General features: G+C 47.5%; 1 protein-coding gene across 1 annotated transcript in view; it reads right to left on the bottom strand.

Annotated features, from left to right (window-relative positions):
- SPEG (striated muscle enriched protein kinase) overlaps positions 1-26,497 on the bottom strand; it is a 292,468-nt gene that overhangs the window by 9,273 nt on the left and 256,698 nt on the right. Inside the window, exons 32-37 of the mRNA XM_038769099.1 lie at positions 25,134-25,250; positions 20,720-20,887; positions 20,496-20,618; positions 17,889-18,053; positions 12,972-13,764; positions 7,436-7,675 (exon numbers count right to left, since the gene is read on the bottom strand). Coding sequence (XP_038625027.1) covers positions 7,436-7,675; positions 12,972-13,764; positions 17,889-18,053; positions 20,496-20,618; positions 20,720-20,887; positions 25,134-25,250 — 1,606 coding nt within the window. The remainder of the gene's footprint in view (positions 1-7,435; positions 7,676-12,971; positions 13,765-17,888; positions 18,054-20,495; positions 20,619-20,719; positions 20,888-25,133; positions 25,251-26,497) is intronic.

The raw sequence follows: 26,497 nt of genomic DNA, 5'->3' as shown, positions 1-26,497 counted from the left end.
AAGCACTTACTACTACTACTAATAAAATAATAATAATGTTGGCATTTGTTAAGCGCTTACTATGTGCAAAGCACTGTTCTAAGCGCGGGGGGGGATACAAAGTGATCAGGTTGTCCCATGTGGGGTTCACAGTCTTAATAATAATAAAAATAATGATAGCATTTATTAAGCGCTTACTATGTGCAAAGCACTGTTCTAATCCCCATTTTACAGATGAGGTAACAGGCTCGGAGAAGTTAAGTGACTTGCCCAAGGTCACACAGCAGACACGTGGAGGAGCCGGGATTCGGACCCATGAGCTCTGATTCCAAAGCCCGGGCTCCTTCCACCGAGCCACGCTGCCTCTCACAATAATAATAATGGCATTTATTAAGTGCTTACTACGTGCAAAGCACCGTTCCAAGCGCTGGGGAGGTTACAAGGTGATCAGGTTGTCCCACGGGGGGCTCCCAGTCTTCTGTTCTCTGTCTCAATCAATCAATCAATCGTATTTATTGAGCGCTTACTGTGTGCAGAGCACTGGACTATGCGCTTGGGAAGTACAAGTTGGCAACATCTAGAGACGGTCCCTACCCAACAGTGGGCTCACAGTCTAGAAGGGGGAGACAGACAACAAAACAAAACATATCAACAAAATAAAATAAGTAGAATAAATATGTACAAGTAAAATACATAAATAGAGTAATAAATAAATCAATCTATCGTATTTATTGAGCGCTTACTGTGTGCATTGTTCTAAGCGCTGGGGAGGTTACAAGGTGATCAGGTTGCCCCACTGGGGGCTCACAGTCTTCTGTTCTCTGTCTCAATCAATCAATCAATCAATCAATCGTATTTATTGAGCACTTACTGTGTGCAGAGCACTGTACTAAGCGCTTGGGAAGTACAAGTCGGCAACACATAGAGACGGTCCCTACCCAACAGCGGGCTCACAGTCTAGAAGGGAGAGACAGAGAACAAAACCAGAAATACTAACAAAATAAAATAAATAGAATAGATATGTACAAGTAAGATAAATAAATAAATAGAGTAATAAATAAGTACAAACATGTATACATATATACAGGTGCTGTGGGGAAGGGAAGGAGGTAAGATGTGGGGGATGAGCTGTGAGCCCACTGTTGGGTAGGGACTGTCTCTATACGTTGCCAACTTGTACTTCTCAAGCGCTTAGTACAGTGCTCTGCACACAGTAAGCGCTCAATAAACACGATTGATGATGATGAGCCAATCCGGGCCCTCCCGGGACCCCTTCCTCTCGAGATTTAGACTGTGAGCCCACTGTTGGGTAGGGACCGTCTCTATATGTCTCTATATGTTGCCAACTTCCCGAGCGCTTAGTACAGTGCTCTGCACACAGTAAGCGCTCAATAAATACCATTGAATGAATGAATGTTGGGTAGGGACTGTCTCTATATGTTGCCAACTTCTACTTCCCAAGCACTTAGTACAGTGCTCTGCACACAGTAAGCACTCAATAAATACAATTGATTGATTGATTGATTATACAGATGAGGTAACTGAGGCCCAGAGAAGTGAAGTGACTTTCCCAAGGTCACACAGCTCACAAGACGCTGAGAAGAAATTAGAACCCATGACCTCTGGCTCTAAAGCCCGGGCTCTTTCCACTGAGCCACGCTGCTTCTCCGATCATCATCATTATTATTATCCCATCATCATTGTTATTATTATTGATGACGATGGCATTTATTCAGTGCTTACTACATGCAAAGCACTGTTCTAAGCGCTGGAGAGGTTACAAGGCGATCCTGTTGTCCCACTGGGGGCTCACAGTCTTAATCTCCATTTTACAGATGAGGTCACTGAGGCCCAGAGAAATGAAGTGACTTGCCCAAAGTCACACAGCTGACAATTGGTGGAGCTGGGATTTGAACCCATGACCTCTGACTCCAAAGCCTGGGCTCTTTCCACTGAGCCATGCAGCTTCTCCCAATATATTTAACAATTATTGTTAACTCATTCTTAAAAAACTAAATGATAATAATGGCATTTATTAGTTCAATCGTATTAACGATTGCAAATAATGGCATTTATTAAGCGTTTACTATATGCCAGGCACTGTTCTAAGCGCCGGGGAGGTTACAAGGTGATCAGGTTGTGATCAGGCTCAGGGGAAGAAAAAACGATGGCTTTTGTTAAGTGCTTACTATGTGCCAAGCAAGGCTGGGGCGGATATAAGGTAATCAGGTTGTCCCACGGGGGGCTCACGGTCTTCATCCCCATTTTCCAGATGAGGGCACTGAGGCCCGGAGAAGTGACGTGACTTTCCCAAAGTCACACAATCAATCAATCAATCAATCGTATTTATTGAGCGCTTACTGTGTGCAGAGCACTGGACTAAGCGCTTGGGAAGTACAAGTTGGCAACATATCGAGACTGTCCCTACCCAACAGCGGGCTCACAGTCTAGAAGGGGGAAACAGAGAACAAAACCAAACATATTAACAAAATAAAATAAATAGAATAGATATGTACAAGTAAAATAAATAAATAAATAGAGTAATAAATATGTACAAACATATATATACAGGTGCTGTGGGGAAGTGGTGGGGTCGAGATTTGAACCCGTGACCTCTGACTCCAAAGCCCGGGCTCTTTCCACTGAGCCACGCTGCTTCTCTTCTTGAGCGCTTACTATGTGCAGAGCACTGGACTAAGCGCTTGGGAAGCCCAAGTCGGCAACATCTAGAGACGGTCCCTACCCAACAGCAGGTTCACAGTCTCGAAGGGGGAGATGGACAACAAAACAAAACATGGAGACAGGGGTCAAAACCGTCAGAATAAATAGAATTAGAGCTATATATAATAGCGACGGGATTTGCTTAGATGCGCCAAGCGCTCTTCTAGAGAAACAGCGTGGCTCAGTGGAAAGAGCCGGGCTTGGGAGTCAGAGGTCATTGGTTCCAATTCTGGCTCCGCCACATGTCTGCTGTGTGACCTTGGGTAAGTCACTTCACTTCTCTGGGCCTCAGTTCCCTCATCTGGAAAATGGGGATTAAGACTGTGAGCCCCACGTGGGACAACCTGATTACCTTATATCCCCCCCAGCGGTGCTTGGCACATAGTAAGCACATAACAAAAAACCATCATTTTTTTTTTCCTCTGAGCCTCAGTGACCTCATCTGTAAAATGGGGTGGAAAATGGGGATCAAGACTGTGAGCCCCACGTGGGACAACCTGATCACCTTATACCCCCCAACCCTCCCCCAGCGGTGCTTGGTACATAGTAAGCACTTAACAAAAACCATCATTTTTTTTTCCTCTGAGCCTCAGTGACCTCATCTGTAAAATGGGGATTAAGAATGTGGGACAACCTGATCACCTTATATCCCCCCCCAGCGCTTAGAACAGTGCTTGGCAGATAGTAAGCGCTTAACAAAACCCATCTTATTTTTTTCCTCTGCGCCTCAGTGACCTCATCTGTAAAATGGGGATGAAGACTGTGGGTGTCCCCCCCCAACCCCCGTGGGACAACCTTATCACCTTGTAAGCTCCCCCGTGCTTAGAACAGTGCTTTGGACATAATAAGCACTTAATCCTGTTTCCTCTCCTCCTCCCCATCCCCCTGCCCTACCTCCTTCCCCTCCCCACAGCACCTGTATAGATGTTTGTCCAGATTTATCACTCAATTTATTTTACTTGTACATATTTACTATTTATTTTGTTAATGATGTTCATCTAGCTTTACTTCTATTTGTTCTGATGACTTGATGCCTGTCTACGTGTTTTGTTTTGTTGTTCATCTCCCCCTTCTAATCAATCAATCGTATTTATTGAGCGCTTACTGTGTGCAGAACACTGTACTAAGCGCTTGGGAAGTACAAGTTGGCAACATATAGAGACAGTCCCTACCCAACAGTGGGCTCACAGTCTAAAATAATAATAAATAAATGCGACTGAATGAATGAATTGTCCATATTTACTATTCCATTTATTTTATTAATGATGTGCATCTAGCTTTATTTGTTCTGACGACTTGACACCTGTCCACATGTTCTGTTTTTCATTCATTCATTCAGTTGTATTTATTGAGCGCTTACTGCGTGCAGAGCACTGTACTAAGCGCTTGGGCAGTCCAAGTTGGCAACCTATAGAGACGGTCCCTACCCAACAGCGGGCTCACAGTCTAGAAGGGGGAGACGGACAACAAAACAAAACATATTAACAAAATAAAATAAATAGAATAAATATGTATGAGTAAAATAGAGTAATAAATATGTACAAACATATATACATAGTGACTTGCCTATAAATAGCACACCCCTCTAAATGTTTATCACAACCTAAAATTTGGTCCCAGTTTTCTGGATATGCATATGCTTGGTATCTAAGCATGGGGACTTTGCTTTTTTCAGAGCAGTAGTTGCCCCAAATCAATCAATTAATCGATGGTATTTATGATAAGAAGAATAAGAATCAATCAATCGTATTTATTTAGCGCTTACTGCGTGCAGAGCACTGTACTAAGCACTTGGGAAGTCCAAGTTGGCAACATATAGAGACAGTCCCTACCCAACAGTGGGCTCACAGTCTAGAAGGGGGAGACAGACAACAAAACAAAACATACTAACAAAATAAAATAAATAGAATAAATATGTACAAGTAAAATAAATGGAGTAATAAATATGTACAAACATATATACATAGTGACTTGCCTATAAATAGCACACCCCTCTAAATGTTTATCACAACCCAAAATTTGGTAACCCAGTTTTCTGGATATGCATATGCGAGGTATCTCAGCATGGGGACTTTCCTTTTTTCAGAGCAGTAGTTGCCCCAAATCAATCAATTAATCGATGGTATTTATAATAAGAAGAATAAGAATCAATCAATCATATTTATTGAGCGCTTACTGCGTGCAGAGCACTGTACTAAGCGCTTGGGAAGTCCAAGTTGGCAACATATAGAGACAGTCCCTACCCAACAGCGGGCTCACAGTCTAGAAGGGGGAGACAGACAACAAAACAAAACATATTAACAAAATAAAATAAATAGAATAAATATGTACAAGTAAAATAAATAGAGTAATAAATATGTACAAACATATATACATAGTGACTTGCCTATAAATAGCACACCCCTCTAAATGTTTATCACAACCCAAAATTTGGTAACCCAGTTTTCTGGATATGCATATGCGAGGTATCTCAGCATGGGGACTTTCCTTTTTTCAGAGCAGTAGTTGCCCCAAATCAATCAATTAATCGATGGTATTTATAATAAGAAGAATAAGAATCAATCAATCATATTTATTGAGCGCTTACTGCGTGCAGAGCACTGTACTAAGCGCTTGGGAAGTCCAAGTTGGCAGCATATAGAGACAGTCCCTACCCAACAGCGGGCTCACAGTCTAGAAGGGGGAGACAGACAACAAAACAAAACATATTAACAAAATAAAATAAATAGAATAAATATGTATGAGTAAAATAAATAGAGTAATAAATATGTACAAACATATATACATAGTGACTTGCCTATAAATAGCACACCCCTCTAAATGTTTATCACAACCCAAAATTTGGTAATCCAGTTTTCTGGATATGCATATGCTAGGTATCTAAGCATGGGGACTTTCCTTTTTTCAGAGCAGTAGTTGCCCCAAATCCATCAATTAATCGATGGTATTTATAATAAGAAGAATAAGAATCAATCAATCAATCAATCGTATTTATTGAGAAGCGGCGTGGCTCAGTGCAATGAGCCCGGTCTTTGGAGTCAGAGGTCATGGGTTCGAATCCCGGCTCCACTAATTGTCAGCTGTGTGACCTTGGGCAAGTCACTTAACTTCTCTGTGCCTCAGTTACCTTATCTGTAAAATAGAGATTGACTGTGAGCCCCCCGGGGGACAACCTGATCACCTTGTAACCTCACCAGCGCTTAGAACAGTGCTTTGCACATAGTAAGGGCTTAATAAATGCCATCATTATTATTTATTGAGCACTTACTGTGTGCAGAGCACTGTACTAAGCACTTGGGAAGTCCAAGTTGGCAACATATCATCATCATCATCATCAATCGTATTTATTGAGCGCTTACTGTGTGCAGAGCACTGTACTAAGCACTTGGGAAGTCCAAGTTGGCAACATATCATCATCATCATCATCAATCGTATTTATTGAGCGCTTACTGTGTGCAGAGCACTGTACTAAGCGCTTGGGAAGTCCAAGTTGGCAACATATAGAGACAGTCCCTACCCAACAGTGGGCTCACAGTCTAAAAGGGGGAGACAGAGAACAAAACCAAACATACTAATAAAATAAAATAAATAGAATAGATATGTACAAGTAAAATAAATAAATAAATAAATAAATAAATAAATAAATAAATATACATATATATATAATATATATATATATAAATATAAATAAATAAACATATAGAGACAGTCCCTACCCAACAGTGGGCTCACAGTCTAAAAGACAGTGGGCTCACAGTCTATTAAGCGGTTACTATGTGCTGAGCACTGTTCTAAGCGCTGGGGAGGTTACAAGGTGATCAGGTTGTCCCACGGGGGGCTCACGGTCTTAATACCCATTTCACATATGAGGCAACTGAGGCACAGAGAAGCCAAGTGACCTGTTCAAAGTGACCTGTCCCGTCATTATAATAACAATAATAATAATGTTGGCATTTGTTAAGTGCTTACTATGTGCCAAGCACTGTTCTAAGCGCTGGGGTAGATACAAGGTGATCAGGTTGTCCCACGTGGGGCTCCCAGTCTTCATCCCCATTTTCCAGATGAGGGAACTGAGGCCCAGAGAATAATAATAATAATTATAATAATGGCATTTGTTAAGTGTTTACTATGTGGAAAGCACTGTTCTAGGTGCTGGGGAGGATACAAGGTGATCAGGTTGTCCCACGGGGGGCTCACGGTCTTCATCCCCTTTTTACAGAGGAGGGAACTGAGGCCCAGAGAATAATAATAATGATGATGATGGCATTTGTTAAGTGTTTACTATGTGCAGAGCACTGTTCTAGGCGCTGGGGAGGTTACAGGGTGATCAGATTGTCCTACGGGGGGCTCACAGTCTTCATCCCCAATTTACAAATGAGGGAACTGAGGCCCAGAGAATAATAATAATAATAATAATGATGGCATTTGTTAAGTGTTTACTATGTGCAAATCAATCAATCAATCAATCGTATTTATTGAGCGCTTACTATGTGCAGAGCACTGTACTAAGCGCTTGGGAAGTACAAATTGGCAACACATAGAGACAGTCCCTACCCAACAGTGGGCTCACAGTCTAAAATGTGCAAAGCACTGTTCTCTGAAGTGACCTGCCCAAAGTCACACAGCTGAGAAGTGGCGGAGCCAGGATTTGAACCCACGGCCTCTGACTCCAAAGCCCGGGCTCTTTCCACTGAGCCACGCTGCTTCTCATGCTGCTTCTCGTTCTGGCTGTTACCTGTCGCTGAGGCCGCAGAGCAGCTCGCGGGGCCCGCAGCTCTCGGCGATGAGGACGAGGTAGCGGGGTGTGACGTAGGCCTCGTGCAGCTCCATGACCCGCTCGTGGTGGAGGCCACACAGTACCTCGTACTCCTGCAGCGCCCGCCGTCGCCCCTCCGCCTCGTAGGGCACGATCTTGGCCACGAAGTGGCGTCCCGTCGCGTTCTCCCGGCATTCCCGGATCACCCCGAACCGGCCCCTGACGCATCAATCAATCAATCAATCAATCAATTGTATTTATTGAGCGCTTACTGTGTGCAGAGCACTGTACTAAGCGCTTGGGAAGTACAAGTTGGCAACACATAGAGACAGTCCCTACCCAACAGTGGGCTCACAGTCTAGAAGCATCACGAGGCCTTCCCTGACTGCGCCCTCCTTTCCTCCTTTTTTTTTTTTTTGATGGCATTTATTAAGCGCTTACTATGGGCAAAGCACTGTTCTAAGCTCCGGGGAGGTTACAAGGTGATCAGGTTGTCCCACGGGGGGCTCGCAGTCTTCATCCCCATTTTCCTGATGAGGGAACTGAGGCCCAGAGATTAATAATAATAATGATGATGGCATTTGTTAAGTGTTTACTATGTGCAAAGCACTGTTCTAAGCGCTGGGGAGGTTACAGGTTGATCAGGTTGTCCCACAGGGGGCTCGCAGTCTTCATCTCCATTGCACGGATGAGGGAACTGAGGCCCAGAGAAGAATAATAATAATTATAATAATGGCATTTGTTAAGTGCTTACTATGTGCAAAGCACTGTTCTAGATGCTGGGGAGGTTACAGGGTGATCAGGTTGTCCCACGGGGGGGACACAGTCTTCATCCCCATTTCACAGATGAGGGAACTGAGGCCCAGAGAATAATAATAATGATGATGATGGCATTTGTTAAGTGTTTACCATGTGCAAAGCACTGTTCTAGGCGCTGGGGAGGTTACAGGGTGATCAGGTTGTCCTACGGGGGGCTCACAGTCTTCATCCCCAATTTACAAATGAGGGAACTGAGGCCCAGAGAATAATAATAATAATAATGATGGCATTTGTTAAGTGTTTACTATGTGCAAAGCACTGTTTTAAGCGCTGGGGAGGTTACAAGGTGATCAGGTTGTCCCATGGGGGGCTCACAGTCTTCATCCCCATTTCACAGATGAGGGAACTGAGGCCCAGAGAATAATAATAATAATAATAATAATTATAATAATAGCATTTGTTAAGTGTTTACTATGTGCAAAGCACTGTTCTAAGCACTGGGGAGGTTACAGGGTGATCAGGTTGTCCCAGGGGGGGCTCACAGTCTTCATCCCCATTTTACAGATGAGAAAACTGAGGCCCAGAGAATAATAATAATAATAATAATAATAATAATAATGGCATTTGTTAAGTATTTACTATGTGCAAAGCACTGTTCTAGGCGCTGGGGAGGTTACAAGGTGATCAGGTTGTCCCACGGGGGACTCACGGTCTCCATCCCCATTTGACAGATGAGGTCACTGAGGCCCAGAGAAGTGAAGTGACTTGCCCAAAGTCACCCAGCTGACAATCGGCAGAGCTGAGATTTGAACCCATGACCCCTGACTCCAAAGCCCGGGCTCTTTCCACTGAGCCACGCTGCTTCTCTTCTCCCACTCCCTCTGCATCACTCTGACCTGCTCCCTTTCTTCATCCCTCCTCCCGGCCCCACACCACTTATAATAATTGCGGTATTTGTTAAGCGCTTACTGTGTTTTGTTTTGGTGTCTGTCTCCCCCTTCTAGACTGTGAACCCGTTGTTGGGTAGGGACCGTCTCTATCTGTTGCCAAATTGGACTTTCCAAGCGTTTAGTCCAGTGCTCTGCACACAGTAAGTGCTCAATAAATACGATTGAATGAATGAATGAATGAACTTAACTTACTATGTTTTGTTTTGTTGTCTGTCTCCCCCTTCTAGACCGTGAACCCGTCGTTGGGTAGGGACCGTCTCTATATGTTGCCGAATTGGACTTTCCAAGTGCTTAGTCCAGTGCTCTGCACACAGTAAGCGCTCAATAAATATGATTGAATGAATAAATGAGTGAACTTACTATGTTTTGTTTTTGTGTCTGTCTCCCCCTTCTAGATCATAAGCCTGTCGCTGGGTAGGGCCCGACTCTATATCCTGCCGAATTGGATTTCCCAAGTGCTTAGCCCAGTGCTCTGCACACAGTAAGTGCTCAATAAATACGATTGAATGAATGAATGAATGAATGAATGAATGAATGAATGAACTTACTATGTTTTGTTTTGGTGTCTGTCTCCCCTTTGTATGGCCCGTCTCTATATGTTGCCGAATTGGACTTTCCAAGTGCTTAGTCCAGTGCTCTGCACACAGTAAGCGCTCAATAAATATGATTGAATGAATAAATGAATGAATTTACTATGTTTTGTTTTGGTGTCTGTCTCCCCCTTCTAAACCAAGAGCCCGTCGTTGGGTAGGGACCGTCTCTATATGTTGCCGAATTGGACTTCCCAAGTGCTTACTACAACTACTACTACTACTACTACTACTACTACTACTACTACTACTACTACTACCACTACTACTACTACTACTATTTATTAAGCGCTTACTATGTTTTGTTTTGGTGTCTGTCTCCCCCTTCTAGACTGTGAGCCCGTCGTTGGGTAGGGACCATCTCTATATGTTGCCAACTTGGACTGCCCTAGCACTTAGTACAGTGCTCTGCACATAGTAAGTGCTCTATAACTACGATTGAATGAATGAATGAATGAATTAACTTACTATGTTTTGTTTTGTTCTCTGTCTCCCCCTTCTTGACCGTGAGCCCAATGTTGGGTAGGGACTGTCTCTAGATGTTGCCACTTTGTACTTCCCAAGTGCTTAGTACAGTGCTCTGCACACAGTAAGCGCTCCAGAGCTTAGAACAGTGCTTTGCGCATAGTAAGCGCTTTCTAGACTGTAAGCCCACTGTTGGGTAGGGACCGTCTCTATATGTTGCCAACATGTACTTCCCAAGCACTTAGTACAGTGCTCTGCACACAGTAAGCACTAAATAAATACGATTGATTGATTGATTGATTGATTAATAAATGCCATCATTATTAAGTGCAATTGAATGAATGGATATATACCAGGCACTATACTAAGTGCTGGGGTGGAGACAAGCAAATGGAATTGCTGGGTAGGGACCCGTCTCTATCTGTTGCCAACTTGGACTTCCCAAGCACTTAGTACAGTGCTCTGCACTCAGTAAGCGCTCAAAAAATACCATTGAATGAATGAATGAATAGAGTTGGACGCAGTCCCTGTCCCATATGGGGCTCACAGTGGCTTTAGTTCTCTGGGCCTCAGTTCCCTCATCTGGAAAATGGGGATGAAGACCGTGAGCCCCCCGCGGGACAAACCGATGACCTCGTATCTCCCCCAGTGCTTAGAACAGTGCTTGGCACATACTAAGCACTTAACAAATGCCATCATTATTATGGGCAAGTCACTTCACTTCTCTGGGCCTCTGTTCCCTCATCTGGAAAATGGGGATGACAACTGTGAGCCCCCCGTGGGACAACCTGATCACCTCGTATCTCCCCCAACGCTTAGAATAGTGGTTGGCACATACTAAGCAGTTAACAAATGCCGTCATTATTAAGGGCAAGTCGCTTAACTTCTCTGGGCCTCTGTTCCCTCATCTGGAAAATGGGGATGAAGACAGTGAGCCCCCCGTGGGACAACCTGATGACTAAGTATCTCCCCCAGTGCTTAGAACGGTGCTTGGCACATAGTAAGCGTTTAACAAATGTCATAATTATTACGGGCAGGTCACTTCACTTCTCTGGGCCTCACTCAGTTCCCTCATCTGGAAAATGGGGATGAAGACCGTGAGCCTCACATGGGACAACCTGATGACCTCGTATCTCCCCCAGTGCTTAGAACGGTGCTTGGCACATAGTAAGCGCTTAACAAATGCCATCATTATTACGGGCAAGTCACTTCACTTCTCTGGGCCTCTGTTACCTCATCTGGAAAATGGGGATGAAGACCGTGAGCCCCCCATGGGACAACCTGTTCACCTCGTATCTCCCCCAGCTCTCAGAACGGTGCTTGGCACATAGTAAGCGCTTAACAAATGCCATCATTATTACGGGCAAGTCACTACACTTCTCTGGGCCTCAGTTTCCTCATCTGGAAAATGGGGATGAAGACCGTGAGCCCCACATGGGACAACCTGATGACCTCATATCTCCCCCAGTGCTTAGAACAGTGCTTGGCACAGAGTAAGAGCTTAACAAATACCATCATTTTTATGGGCAAGTCACTTCACTTCTCTGGGCCTCAGTTCCCTCATCTGGAAAATGGGGATGAAGACTGTGAACCCCCCGTGGGACAACCTGATGACCTCATATCTCCCCCAACACTTAAAATGGTGCTTGGCTCATACTAAGCACTTAACAAATGCCATCATTATTAAGGGCAAGTCGCTTAACTTCTCTGGGCCTCTGTTCCCTCATCTGGAAAATGGGGATGAAGACTGTGAGCCCCATGAGGGACAACCTGATGACCTCGTATCTCCCCCAGTGCTTAGAACGGTGCTTGGCACATAGTGAGCGCTTAACAAATGCCATCATTATTACAGGCAAGTCACTTCACTTCTCTGGGCCTCAGTTCCCTCATCTGGAAAATAGGGATGAAGACTGTGAGCCCCCCGTGGGACAACCTGATGACCTCGTATCTCCCCCATCATCATCATCATCATCAATCGTATTTATTGAGTGCTTACTGTGTGCAGAGCACTGTACTAAGTGCTTGGGAAGTACAAGTTGGCAACATATAGAGACAGTCCCTACCCAACAGTGGGCTCACGGTGCTTGGCACATAGTAAGCGCTTAACAAATGCCATCGTTATTACGGGCAAGTCACTTCACTTCTCTAGTCCTCGCCCCCTCGTCCCCCTCTCCACCCCCCCATCTTACATCCTTCCCTTCCCCACAGCACCTGGATATATGTATATATGTTTGTACGGATTTATTACTCTATTTATTTTACTTGTCCATATCTATTCTATTTATTTTATTTCGTTAGCATGTTTGGTTTTGTTCTCTGTCTCCCCCTTTTAGACTGTGAGCCCACTGTGGGGTAGGGACTGTCTCTATATGTTGCCAACTTGTACTTCCCAAGTGCTTAGTGCAGTGCTCGGCACACAGTAAGCGCTCAATAAATACGATTGATGATGATGATGATGATGGGCCTCAGTTCCCTCATCTGGAAAATGGGGATGAAGAGCGTGAGCCCCCTGTGGGACAACCTGACGACCTTGTATCTCCCCCAGAGCTTACTTGGCACGTGGTCAGCGCTTAATAAGTACCCTCACCATTCGAGGGGGTGGGTGACGTCTAAGAGGGGGGCAGGGATGTGTTAGAGGGGAGGTCAGAGGTCAGAGCCTATTCCGGGGCTGGCAGCGGGTCCAGCCGTCTCGGCCTCCGGGTGGGTTGGGGCACGGGCCTCCCGCTGGGCACGGCCATCGCCCGCTCTTACCTGGCTCTCTCCTCCAGGAAGGTGTAGGGCTTCTGGGGGGGTCCCTGGCGCAGCGCGGTGCCCACGGGGCCGGGTGCGATGGCGGGAGCGCCGCCCGCCTCGTCGCTCCCCCCGACGCCGGTCCCTCGCGTCGGAGCTGGGGCCGCGGACACGAAGGAGGTCACCATGAACAAGGGGGCCGGGGGCTCGGGAGCGGTTGTCCCAGGTGGGGGGCCTCCGGCCGGGAGGCTACGCCGCTTCCTCGGAGGAGTGGGCGGAGGGGGACCCCCAACCCGGACAGGAGGCTGGGGGAGGCCGGGCGGGGAGGAGGAGGTCGAGGCTGCTGACGGGAGCGGGGCGGAGGCCGGAGCGGGGGTAGGTGTGAAGGTGGAGGCCGGTGAAAGGGCAGAGGTCGTGGCAGAGGCCGAAGGGGAGGCCGGGGTGGAGGCCGGTGAAAGGGCAGAGGTCAAGGCAGAGGCCGAAGGGGAGGCCGGGGTGGAGGCCGGTGAAAGGGCAGAGGTCAAGGCAGAGGCCGAAGGAGAGGCCGGGGTGGAGGCCGGTGAAAGGGCAGAGGTCAAAGCAGAGGCCGAGGGGGAGGCCTGGGTGGAGGCCGGTGAAAGGGCAGAGGTCAAAGCAGAGGCCGAGGGGGAGGCCGGGGTGGAGGCCGGCGAGGGGCAGGGGGGAGAACCCGGGGCAGAGGGGGCAGCTGGGGACGAAGGGGAAACCGGCGCCGGGGTGAGGGTGGGCCGGCGGTCCGGCCTGGAGGTCGCCAGGGTGGGCTGCGGGACGGAAGGAGGTACAGACGGGGAACCTGCTGCGAGAGAGGAAAAGGAAGCATCACCCGTCGAGGCTCCAAGACTGGCCCCTGGGAGTCCCCGGATGATTATCGTTGCGGTCTCCGTTAAGCCCTTACTATACTAGAAGCAGCGTGGCTCAATCAACCAATCAATCAATCAAGCAATCAATCAATCGTATTTATTGAGCGCTTACTGTGTGCAGAGCACTGTACCAAGCGCTTGGGAAGTACAAGTTGGCAACATCATCATCATCATCATCAATCGTATTTATTGAGCGCTTACTGCGTGCAGAGCACTGTACTAAGCGCTTGGGAAGTACAAGTTGGCAACATCTAGAGACGGTCCCTACCCAACAGCGGGCTCACAGTCTAGAAGGGGGAGTCAGACAACAAAACAAATTAACAAAATAAAATAAATACAATAGATATGTACAAGTAAAATAAATAAATAGAGTAATAATTCACTTCTCTGTGCCTCAGTGGCCTCGTCTGTAAAATCAGGATGAAGACTGTGAGCCCCATGGGGGGCAATCTGATAATCTTGTATAATAATAATAATGATGGCATTTGTTAAGAGCTTACTATGTGCAAGCACTGTTCTAAGCACTGGGGGGATACAATGTGATCAAGTTGTCCCACGTGGGGCTCACAGTCTTAATCCCCATTTTTACAGATGAGGGAACTGAGGCTCAGAGAAGTTAAATGACTTGCCCAAGGTCACACAGCAGACTTGTGGTGGAGCGGGATTCGAACCCATGACCTCTGACTCCAAAGCCCGGGCTCTTTCCACTGAGCCACGCTGTATCTACCCCAGCGCTTAGAACAGTGCTCGGCACATAGTAAGCGCTTAAAAATATACCATCGTTATTATTACAAGCAAATGGGGTTGGACGCTGTCCCTGTCCCACAAGGGACTCCCAGTCTAAACCTCCATTTTCCAGATGAGATAACTGAGGTCTAAAGAGGTGAATCAATCAATCAATCAATCATATTTATTGAGCGCTTACTATGTGCAGAGCACTGTACTAAGCGCTTGGGAAACACAAATTGGCAAAATATAGAGACAGTCCCTACCCAACATTGGGCTCACAGTCTAAAAGGGGGAGACAGAGAACAAAACCAAACATACTCACAAAATAAAATAAATAGAATAGATATGTACAAGTAAAATAAATAAGCGACTTGCCCAAGGCCACCCAGCAGACAAGTGGCGGAGCCAGGATTAGAACCCACGACTTTCTGACCCCCAGGCCCGGGTTCTAGCCGCTGAGCCATGCTGCTTCCCCTGAAGCCCAGGCCCCCTTGAACTCTGACCCCCTGCTTAACCAATCAATAGCATTTATCGAGCGTTTACCATGTGCAGAGCACTGTACTAAGTGTTTGGGAGTGGACTGCGCAATACTATAACACTACAAGAAGCAGCATGGCTCAGTGAAAAGAGCATGGGCTTTGGAGTCAGAGGTCATGGGTTCAAATCCAGACTCCGCCACGTGTCAGCTGTGTGACTTTGGGCGAGTCGCTTCACTTCTCTGTGCCTCAGTGACCTCATCTGTAAAATGGGGATGAAGACTGTGAGCCCCCGGTGGGAAAACCTGATCACCTTGTAATAATAATAATCATCATAATAGTAATAATAATAATGATGGCATTTGTTAAGTGCTTACTATGTGTAAAGCACTGTTCTAAGCGCTGGGGAGGATACAAGGTGATCAGGTTGTCCCATGTGGGGCTCACAATCTTCATCCCCATTTTACAGATGAGGTCACTGAGGCACAGAGAAGTGAAGTGACTTGCCCAAAGTCACCCAGCTGACAAGTGGTGGAGCCGGGATTTGAACCCATGACCTCTCACTCCAAAGCCCGGGCTCTTTCCACTGAGCCATGCTTGTAACCTCCCCAGTGCTTAGAACAGTGCTTTGCACATAGTAAGCACTTAATAAATGCCATCATTATTATTAGTAGTAGTAAGCACCTAATAAATGCCATCATTATGATTATTATTATGATAACAGACACAATCCCTGCCCACAGCAAGCTTACAGTCTCGAGTTAAGCTTACTGTTTAATAATAATAATGGCAACGGTGAATGAATGAATGAATGAATGAATGAATGAATGAATGAATGGAATCAGAGGACGTGGGTTCTAATCCCGGCTCAGCTGCTTGTCTGCTGTGTGACCTTGGGCAAGTCGCTTCACTTCTCTGGGCCTCAGTTACCTCATCTGTAAAATGGGGATTAATATGAGCCCCATGGGGGACAGCCTGATCACCTTGTAGCCTCCTCAGCACTTAGGATGGTGCTTGGCACTTAGTAAGCGCTTAATAAATGCTACCATCATCATTATTATTATTATTATTATTATGGTACTTGTTACCATACGCACTGCTCGCTTACTCTGCACACAGTAAGCGCTCAATAAATACGATTGATTGATTGATTGATTGATATATGCCAAGCGCCGTTCATTCATTCATTCAATCGTATTTACTGAGCGCTTACTGTGTGCAGAGCACCAGACTAAGCGCTTGGGAAGTACAATTCGGCAACAGATAGAGATAGTCCCTACCCAACAATGGGCTCACCGTTCTAATTGGTGGGATAGATACAAAGCAATCAGGTTGTCCCATTAATAATGGCATTTGTTAAGCGCTTACTATGGGCCAAGCACTGTTCTAAGCGCCGGGGGTGGGTGCGGGGGCATACGAGGTCATCAGATTGTCCCAAAGCAGTGTGGCTAGAGAAGCAGTGTGGTTCAATGGAAAGAGACCAGGCTTTGGAGTCAGAGGTCATGGGTTCAAATCTCGGCCCCGCCACTTGTCAGCTGTGTGACTTTGGACAAGTCACTTCACTTCTCTGGGCCTCAGTTCCCTCCTCTGGAAAATGAGGAGAAGCATCACGCTGAGAAGCAGCGTGGCTCTGTGAGCCCGCTCTTCTAGACTGTGAGCCCGCTGTTGGGTAGGGACTGTCTCTATGTGTTGCCGACTTGGACTTCCCAAGCGCTTAGTACAGTGCTCTGCACACAGTAAGCGCTCAATAAATATGATTGATGATTGATTGATTGAAAGAGCCCAGGCTTTGGAGTCAGAGGTCATGGGTTCAAACCCCAGCTCCGCCAAATGTCAGCTGTGTGACTTTGGGCAAGTCACTTCACTTCTCTAGGCCTCAGTTACCTCATCTGTAAAATGGGGATGAAGACTGTGAGCCCCCCAACATGGGACAACCTGATCACCTTGTAACCTCCCCAGCTCTTAGAACAGTGCTCTGCACATAGTAAGTGCTTAATAAATGAAAAAATAAAATGGGGATGAAAACTGTGAGCGCCCCGTGGGACAACCTGATCACCTTGTATCCTCCCCAGCTCTTAGAACAGTGCTTTGCACATAGTAAGCGCTTAACAAATGCCATTATAATTATGATTATTATCCCCATTTTACAGATGAGGGAACTGAGGCCCAGAGAAGTGAAGCGACTCACACAAGGTCACCCAGCTGACAAGCAGCGGAGCCGGGATGAGAATAATAATAATAATAATAATAATAATAATGATTATAATGATTATCGCCTGTATATATGTATATATGTTTGTACATATTTATTACTCTATTTATTTATTTTACTTGTACATATCTATTCTATTTATTTTATTTTGTTATTTTATTCTGTTAGTATGTTTGGTTTTGTTCTCTGTCTCCCCCTTTTAGACTGTGAGCCCACTATTGGGTAGGGACCGTCTCTATATGTTGCCAACCTGTACTTCCCAAGCGCTTAGTCCAGTGCTCTGCACACAGTCAATAAATACGATTGATGATGATGATGATTGCATTTGTTAAGCGCTTACTATGAGCAAAGCACTGTTCTAAGCGCTGGGGGGGCGGGATACAAGGTGATCAGTCTGTCCCACAGGGGGCTCACCGCCTCAATCCCCATTTTACCGATGAGGGAACTGAGGCTCAGAGAAGTTAAGTGACTTGTCCAAGGTCACACAGCAGACATGGGGGGGAGCCGGGATTCGAACCCATGAGCTCTGACTCCAAAGCCCGGGCTCTTTCCACTGAGCCACGCTGCTTCGCCCGCCAGGTCCCCCCACCCCGGGGAGGCCCTGCCCGGTCGTAAAGAGGCCCGGAGGGCCGGGGCCACTGACCTGTGGCCCCCACGAGGACCCTCTCAGAGGCGTTGCTGAAGGGGCCTTGTCCAGCCCGGTTCACGCAGGCCACCCTGAAGCGGACGGCCACCCCGAGGGGCAGCTGGCTCACGTTGTAGTAGCAGTCGCTGATTCCCCTGCTCACGCACAGCCACTCCGACTCCCCTAATAATGACAATAATAACAGTATTAATAAGTAACGCCGAGCACTGTTCTAAGCATATTGGACTCTGGTGCTGCGTAACAATAATAATAGCATTAATAAGTAATGCCAAGCACTTTTCTGAGCATATTGTACTCTCCCTGGTGCTGTATAACAATAATAATAGTATTAATAAGTAATGCCGAGCACTGTTCTGAGCATATCGTACTCTCCCTGGCGCTCAGTACGGTGCTCGGCATAGAGTAAGGGCTCGATTGAATGAGAAGATACAAGGTAATCGGGTTGCAACCCGTTGTTGAGTAGGGACCGTCTCTGTATGTTGCCAACTTGTACTTCCCAAGTGCTTAATACAGCGCTCTGCACACAGTAAGCGCTCAATAAATATGATTGAATGAATGAATGACACAGTCCCTGCCTCACATGGGTCTCACAGTCACCATCCCTATTGTAATAATAATAATGATGGCATTTATTAATAATAATAATAATAATGGTATTTGTTAAGCGCTTACTATGTGCAAAGCACTGTTCTAAGTGCTGGGGAGGTTACAAGGTGATCAGGTTGTCCCACGGGGGGCTCACAGTCTTAATCCCAATTTTACAGTTGAGGGAACTGAGGCTCAGAGAAGTGAAACGACTTGCCCAAAGTCACAGAGCTGACAATTAGCAGAGCCGGGATTTGAACCCATGACCTCTGACTCCAAAGCCCGGGCTCTTTCCACTGAGCCACACTGCTTCCCTCATGCCCCCCGACCTTTTCTCCCCCTTGCCCTCTCTTGCCCCCAACCTTCTCCCTCTTCCCCCTCACCCCCAATGCCCTCCAACTTCTCTCCCTCCCTTCACCTCCCCATGTCCCCTGACCTTTTCTTTCCCCTCAGCCCCTCATGCCCCTTGCCCTTCTCTCCCCCTCCCCTCGCCCCCCATGCCCCCCAGCCTCTCTCCCTCTTTTCCCTTCCCCAGGTCCCGTGACCTTTTCTCCGTCCTGGCCCTCTCATGTCCCCCAACCTTCTCCTTCCCTCCCCTCAGCCCCCCATGCCTTCTGACCTTCCTCCCTCCCCTTGCCCCCCCCATGCCCTCCGTCCCTCCTCCATAAACCTCCCCTGGTCCCCCACCTTCTCTCTCTCCCGTCCCTCTCACACCCTCCACGCTTCTCTCTCCCTCCCCTCGCCCCCCATGCCCTCTGACCTCTCTCCCTCCCTTCCCTTTCCCAAGCCCTCTGACCTTGTCTCCCCCTCACCCACTCATGCCCCTTAGTCTTCTCTCCCCCTCTCCTCAGCTCCCCGTGCCCTCTGACCTCTCTCCCTCCCTTCACCTCCCGAGGCCTTCTGACCTTGTCTCCCCCTCGCCCACTCACGACCCTTAGTCTTCTCTCTCCCTCCCCTGGCCCCCATGCCCTCTGACCTCCCTCCCACCCTTCACCTCCCCAAGTCCTCTGACCTTGTCTCCCCCTCGCCCACTCATGCCCCTTAGTCTTCTCTCCCCTTCCCCTCAGCCCCCATGCCCTCTGACCTCTCTCCCTCCCCTCGCCCCCCCATGCCCTCTGACCTCTCTCCCTCCCTTCACCTCCCCAGGCCCACTGACCTAGTCTCCCCCTCACCCACTCACACCTCTTAGTCTTCTCTCTCCCTCCCCTCAGCCCCCATGCCCTCTGACCTCTCTCCCTCCCTTCACCTCCCCAGGCCCCCCAACCTCTCTCTCTCCCCATCCCTCTTACCCCCCACACCCTTCTCACCCCCTCCCCTCGCCCCCCATGCCCTCTGACCTCTCTCCCTCCCTTCACCTCCCCAGGCCTTCTGACCTTGTCTCCCCCTCGCCCACTCATGCCCCTTAGTCTTCTCTCCCCCTCCCCTCGCCCCCCATGCCCTCTGACCTCCCTCCCACCCTTCACCTCCCCAGGCCCTCTGACCTTGTCTCCCCCTTGCCCACTCACGCCCATTAGTTTCTTCTCCCCCTCCCCTGGCCCCCCATGCCCTCTGACCTCTCTCCCTCCCATCACCTCCCCAAGTCCTCTGACCTTGTCTCCCCCTCGCCCACTCATGCCCCTTAGTCTTCTCTCCCCTTCCCCTCAGCCCCCCATACCCTCTGACCTCTCTCCCTCCCCTCGCCCCCCCATGCCCTCTGACCTCTCTCCCTCCCTTCACCTCCCCAGGGCCCCCATCCTCTCTCTCTCCTCATCCCTCTCACACCCCCCTGCCCTTCTCTCTCCCTCCCCTCACCCCCCATGCCCTCTGACCTCTCTCCCTCCCTTCACCTCCCCAGGCCCTCTGACCTGGTCTCCCCCTCGCCCACTCATGCCCCTTAGTCTTCTCTCCCCCATCCTCGCCCCCCGTGCCCTCTGACCTCTCTCCCTCCCTTCCCTTTCCCAGGCCCTCTGACCTTGTCTCCCCCTCGCCCACTCATGGCCCTTAGTCTTCTCTCCCCCTCCCCTCGCCCCTGCCTCTCACCATCCACCCTTCGCTCCAGGGTGTAGCTGCAGGGCGCCTGCCCATCCCCGGGCTTCCAGAGGACCAGGGCGGTGTCCTGGTACTTCTGTGGCACCTCAGGGGGCGCAGGCTTGGCCGGGGTGCCTAGTCCGAGGGTAAGAGGTGAAAGGGAAGATGGGTGAGGTCCGGGACCCCTAGGCCCACTCCCCCCCGCAGCCCCCCATCCCACACTTCCCATCTCTTACGCGCCACGGCCAAGGTGCAGGAGCTGACGGCGCTGCCCAGGGGGTTGGTGGCGGAGCATTCGTACAGGCCCGCGTGGCGCTTGCCCACGCGTGGCACCGTCAGGAGCTGCCGGCCGTCCTTGCAAGAGACCGTGGTCACCCCCGGATCCGACTGCAGGGACCGCTTATCTGGGGGGAAAGGTCAGTCTACCGTCAGCACCGGTTTGGGGGGCACCAGGCCCTCCCCAGTCATAACAATCACCATAATGATGGTAAAAAATAATAATAATAATAATGATGGCATTTGTTAAGCACTTACTATAATAATAATAATAATGATGATGGCATTTGTTAAGCGCTTACTATATGCAAAGCACTGTTCTAAGCACTGGGGAGGTTACAAGGTGATCAAGTTGTCCCACGGGGGGCTCACAGTTTTAATCCCCATTTTACAGATGAGGGAACTGAGGCACAGAGAAGTAAAGTAATGTGCCCAAAGTCACACAGCTGACAGCTGGCAGAGCTGAGATTTGAACCCATGACCTCTGACTCCAAAGCCCGGCCTCTTTCCACTGAGCCACGCTGCTTCTCTATGTGCAAAGCACTGTTCTAAGCGCTGGGTGGGGGTGCTCAGGTTGTCCCACGGGGGGCTCACAGTCTTCATCCCCATTTTACAGATGAGGTCACTGAGGCTCAGACAACTGAAATGACTTGCCCAAGGTCACACGGCAGATATGTGGCGGAGCAGGGATTCGAACCCATGATAAGCAGCGTGGCTCAGTGGAAAGAGCCTGGGCTTGGGAGTCAGAGGTCACGGGTTCTAATCCCGGCTCCGCCGCTTGTCAGCAGGGTGACTTTGGGCAAATGACTTCACTTCTCTGGGCCTCAGTCATCTCATCTGTAAAACGGGGGTGGAGACTGGGAGCCCCGCTGCCTTGCTTCCCATCTGGCTGGTGCAGAGCGGAGCGGGAAGAGGGAGGGTCCCAGAAGTCACTCAGTCAGTCGCATTTATTGGGCGCTTGCTATTTTGCAGATGAGGCGACTGAAGCACACAGAAGGGAAGTGACTTGCCCATGGTCACACAGCAGACAAGTGGCAGTTGCCACTTGCCACTTGCCACTTGTAAGCTCGTTAAATATGAAAGCATACTTTTACTCTTTTGAAATTGTCCTTTCCCCAGGATCAAAGCATACCTGCATTGCTCCCTCTAGATTGTAAGCTTGTGTGGGCAGGGAATATGCCTTCTAACTCTTTTGTCTATTGGACTCTCCCAAGTGCTTAGCACAATGCTCTGCAGATAGTAAGCACTCAATAAATACCACCGGTTGAATGAATGAATGATTGGTCAGCTCTCTGGAAGATACCTTGATAAGTATTATTCTATTTATTTATTTATTTATTTTACTTGTACCTATCTATTCTATTTATTTTATTTTGTTAGTATGTTTGGTTTGGTTCTCTGTCTCCCCCTTTTAGACTGGGAGCCCACTGTTGGGTAGGGACTGTCTCTAGATGTTGCCAACTTGGACTTCCCAAGCGCTTAGTACAGTGCTCTGCACACAGTAAGCGCTCAATAAATACGATTGATTGATTGATTGATTGATTGATTGATTGGAATCCACGTCCTCTGATTCCCAAGCCTGGGCTCTTTGCCACTCGACCCCGTTGGCTCAATTCTGCTGCGAGACCCTTCTTGAAACTCTAGTTTCGAGTTAATAAAGATCTGCCCGCTAACTTACTGATAAATGATAATAGTGGTATTTGTTAAGTGCTTACTATGTGCCGAGCATTGTTCTAAGCGCTGCTTGTGTGGGATGATTTCATGCAGTATGGATTCATGATTTTAGGTGCATAATGATGAAGATTTTAGGTGCATAATGATGAAGATTTGTGGTTCGAATTGCACATCCCGCTGTGGACAGGGATCGTCTCTATTGCTGAATTGTACTTTCCAAGCACTTAGTACAGTGTTCTGCACACAGTAAGTGCTCAATAAATACAATGGAATGAATGAATGTGCACAGCACTGTGCTAAGAGCTGGGGAGAATATCATCCATTCTCCCCAGAATATAATATATAATATAATATAATAATATAATATAATATAATAATATAGTAGAATAGAATAGAATAGAATATATAATATAATATAATATAATATATAATATAATGTAATATATAATATAATATGATATAATATCATATAATATAAAATAATATAATATAATATAATATATAATATAATGTAATATATAATATAATATAATATAATATAATATAATATAATATAATATAATATAATATAATAATATAATATAATATAATATAATATAATATAATATAATATAATATAATATATAATATAATGGACACATTTCCCTCCCCACAACGAGCTTACAGTCTAGAGTCTACAGTCTACAGTCTTTTAGACTGTGAGCCCACTGTTGGGTAGAGGCTGTCTCACAGTGCTCTGCGCACAGTAAGCGCTCAATAAATACGATTGATGATGATGATAGAGGGGGAGATAGACATGAATATAAATGAATAAATGACAGATACGGATGTAAGTGCCGTGAGGCTTGGGGGTTGGAGGAGCATTCATTCATTTGTTCGATCGTATTTTTGGAGTGCTTACTATGTGCAGAGCACTGTACTAAGAGCTTGGGAGAGGACAACAATAAGAAGGAGACTGATTTAGAGAAGCAGCGTGGCTCAGTGGAAAGAGCCCGGGCTTGGGAGTCAGAGCACATGGGTTCTAATCCCGGCGCCGCCACTCGTCAGCTGTGTGACTTTGGGCAAGTCAATTCACTTCTCTGTGCCTCAGTTCCCTCATCTGTCATATGGGGATGAAGACTGTGAGCCCTCCGTGGGACAACCTGATGACCTTGTATCCCCCCAGTGCTTAGAACAGTGCTTCGCACCTAGTAAGCATTTAACAAATAATAATAATGTAATAATGTTGGAATTTGTTAAGCGCCTACTATGTGCCACTGTTCTAAGTGCTAGGGTAGATACAAGGCGATTAGGTTGTTCCACATGGGGCTCACAGTCTTCATCCCCATTTTAGAGATGAGGGAACTGAGGCCCAGAGAAGTGAAGTGACATGCCCAAAGTCACACAGCTGGCAAGTGGCAGAGCCGGGATTTGAACCCATGGCCTCTGACTCCAAAGCCCAGGCTCTTTCCACCAAGCCACGCTGCTTCTATATACCATCATTATTATTATTATTAGAGTCTCTGCCCGCAACGAGTTTACAGTCTAGAGGGGGAGACAGACATGAATAGAAATAAATAAATGAGGGATGTGGACAGAAGTGGTGTGGGGCTGGGACGGTTATTATGATTATTATTATTATTAGAGTCCCTGCCCGCAACGAGTTTACAGTCTAGAGGGAGAGACAGAAATGAATAGAAATAAATAAATGAGGGATGTGGACAGAAGTGGTGTGGGGCTGGGACGGTTATTATGATTATTATTATTATTAGAGTCCCTGCCCGCAACGAGTTTACAGTATAGAGGGGGAGACAGACACGAGTAGAAATAAATAAATAAATAGAATAAATAAATAAATAAAATAAAATAAAAATAAAATAAATGAATAGAAATAAATAAATGAGGGATGTGGACAGAAGTGGTGTGGGGCTGGGACAGGGGGGAGGAAGAAAGGGAGCAGCGTGGCTCAGTGGAAAGAGCCAGAGCTTTGGAGTCAGAGGTCATGGGTTCAAATCCTGGCACTGCCAATTGTCAGCTGGGTGACTTTGGGCAAGTCACTTCACTTCTCTGGGCCTCAGTTCCCTCATCTGGCACGGAGGAAAGAGCACAGGCTTGGGAGTCAGAGGTCATGGGTTCGAATCCCAGCTCCACCATATGTCTGCTGTGTGACCTTGGGCAAGTCACTTAACTTCTCTAGCCTCAGTTCCCTCATCTGTAAAATGGGGATTAAGACTGTGAGCCCCACGTGGGACAACCTTGATTACCTTGTATCCCCCCAGCGCTTAGAACAGTGCTTTGCACATAGTAAGCGCTTAACAAATGCCACTATTATTATTATTATTATTATTACTGTGAGCTCCCATGGGACAACCTGATCACTTTGTAACCTCCCCAGCGCTCAGAACAGTGCTTTGCACATAGTAAGCGCTTAATAAATACCATTAAAAAAAAAAGGGAGTAAGTCAGGGCGACGCAGAAGGGAGTGGAGATGAGGGCTCGGTCAGGGAAGGCCTCCTGGAGGAGACGGGCTTTCAGTAAAGCTTTGAAGGGAATGGGGGGAAAGATTGTCAGTTAGATCAGCACAGCCGCCCGGGTGGAGTGTTTGGGACCCCTCCAAACCCCCTCCCCTCCCTGGGCAGAGTTTTTATCAGGGGGCGATGAAGACTGGAGCCTGAAAGCTCCTGATGGGCATGAGGGCGACGCAGAAGGGATGGGGGGTACCTTTCATCCAGCAGATTTGGGGGGCAGGACAGGCCGCAGGCAAGCAGAGCAGGGTCACGGCCTCCCCCTCCAGTAACACCTGGTCCTTCAGCTTGATGTGGAAGACGGGGGGAAAGTCTGTGGGGGACAGATGGGTTAGCCTCAGGGGTGATGATGATAATAATAATAATAATAATAATAATAATAATAATAATTGTGGCATTTGTTAGGCGCTCAATAATAATAATGATGGCATTTTTTAAGCTCTTACTATGTGCCAAGCACTGTTCTTAGTACAGTGCTCTGCACACAGTAAGCACTCAGTAAGTACGATTGAATGAATGTTCTAAGTGCTGGGGCGGGGGGAATACAAGGTAATCATCATCATCAATCGTATTTATTGAGCGCTTACTATGTGCAGAGCACTGTACTAAGCGCTTGGGAAGTACAAATTGGCAACATGTAGAGACAGTCCCTACCCAACAGTGGGCTCACAGTCTAAAAGGAATACAAGGTAATCAGGTTGTCCCACGTGGGGCTCACAGGGTTAATCCCCATTTTCCAGATGAGGGAACTGAGGCTCAGAGAAGCAAAGTGACTTGCCCAAAGTCACACAGCTGACAGTTGGCGGAGCCGGGAGTTGAAACCATGACCTCTGACTCCAAAGCCCATAATGATGGTATTTGTTAAGCGCTTACTATGTGCCAAGCACTGTTCTAAGCGCTGGGGGGGATACAAGGTAATCAGGTTGTCCCACGTGGGGCTCACAGTTTTAATCCCCATTTTACAGATGAGGGAACTGAGGCCCAGAGAAGTGAAGTGACTCGCCCAAAGTCAAACAGCTGACAAGTGGCAGAGCCGGGATTAGAACCCATGACCTCTGACTCCCAAGCCCGGGCTCTTTCCATTGAGCCACGCTACTCTTCACAATAATAATAATTGTGGCATTTGTTAGGCGCTTACTATGTGCCACACACCGTTTTAAGCACTGGGGGAGATACAAGTTAACCAGGTAGGACAGAACACATTCCCTCTCCCACATGGGGCTCACACTCTTAATCCCCATTTTTCAGATGAGGGAACTGAGGCCCAGAGAAGCGAAATGATTTTCTCAAGGTCACACAGCAGACAAATGGAGAGCAGTGAGAAGAAGCTTTCTTACAGAGAAGCAGCGTGGCTCAGTGGAAAGAGCCCGGGCTTTGGAGTCAGAGGTTATGGGTTCAAATCCTGGCTCCGCCAATTGTCAGTTGTGCGACTCTGGGCAAGTCACTTCACTTCTCTGGGCCTCAGTGACCTCAGTCAGTTACCTCAGTCAGCTGTGTGACTTTGGGTAAGTCACTTAACTTCTCTGGGCCTCAGTTCCCTCATCTGGAAAATGGGGATGA

Source organism: Tachyglossus aculeatus, chromosome 1 (genome assembly GCF_015852505.1).
Source record: "Tachyglossus aculeatus isolate mTacAcu1 chromosome 1, mTacAcu1.pri, whole genome shotgun sequence".
NCBI classification, from domain to species: Eukaryota; Metazoa; Chordata; class Mammalia; order Monotremata; family Tachyglossidae; genus Tachyglossus; species Tachyglossus aculeatus.
The sequence above is the reverse complement of the archived record's forward strand: the minus strand, read 5'-3'. Positions and strand labels throughout refer to the sequence as shown.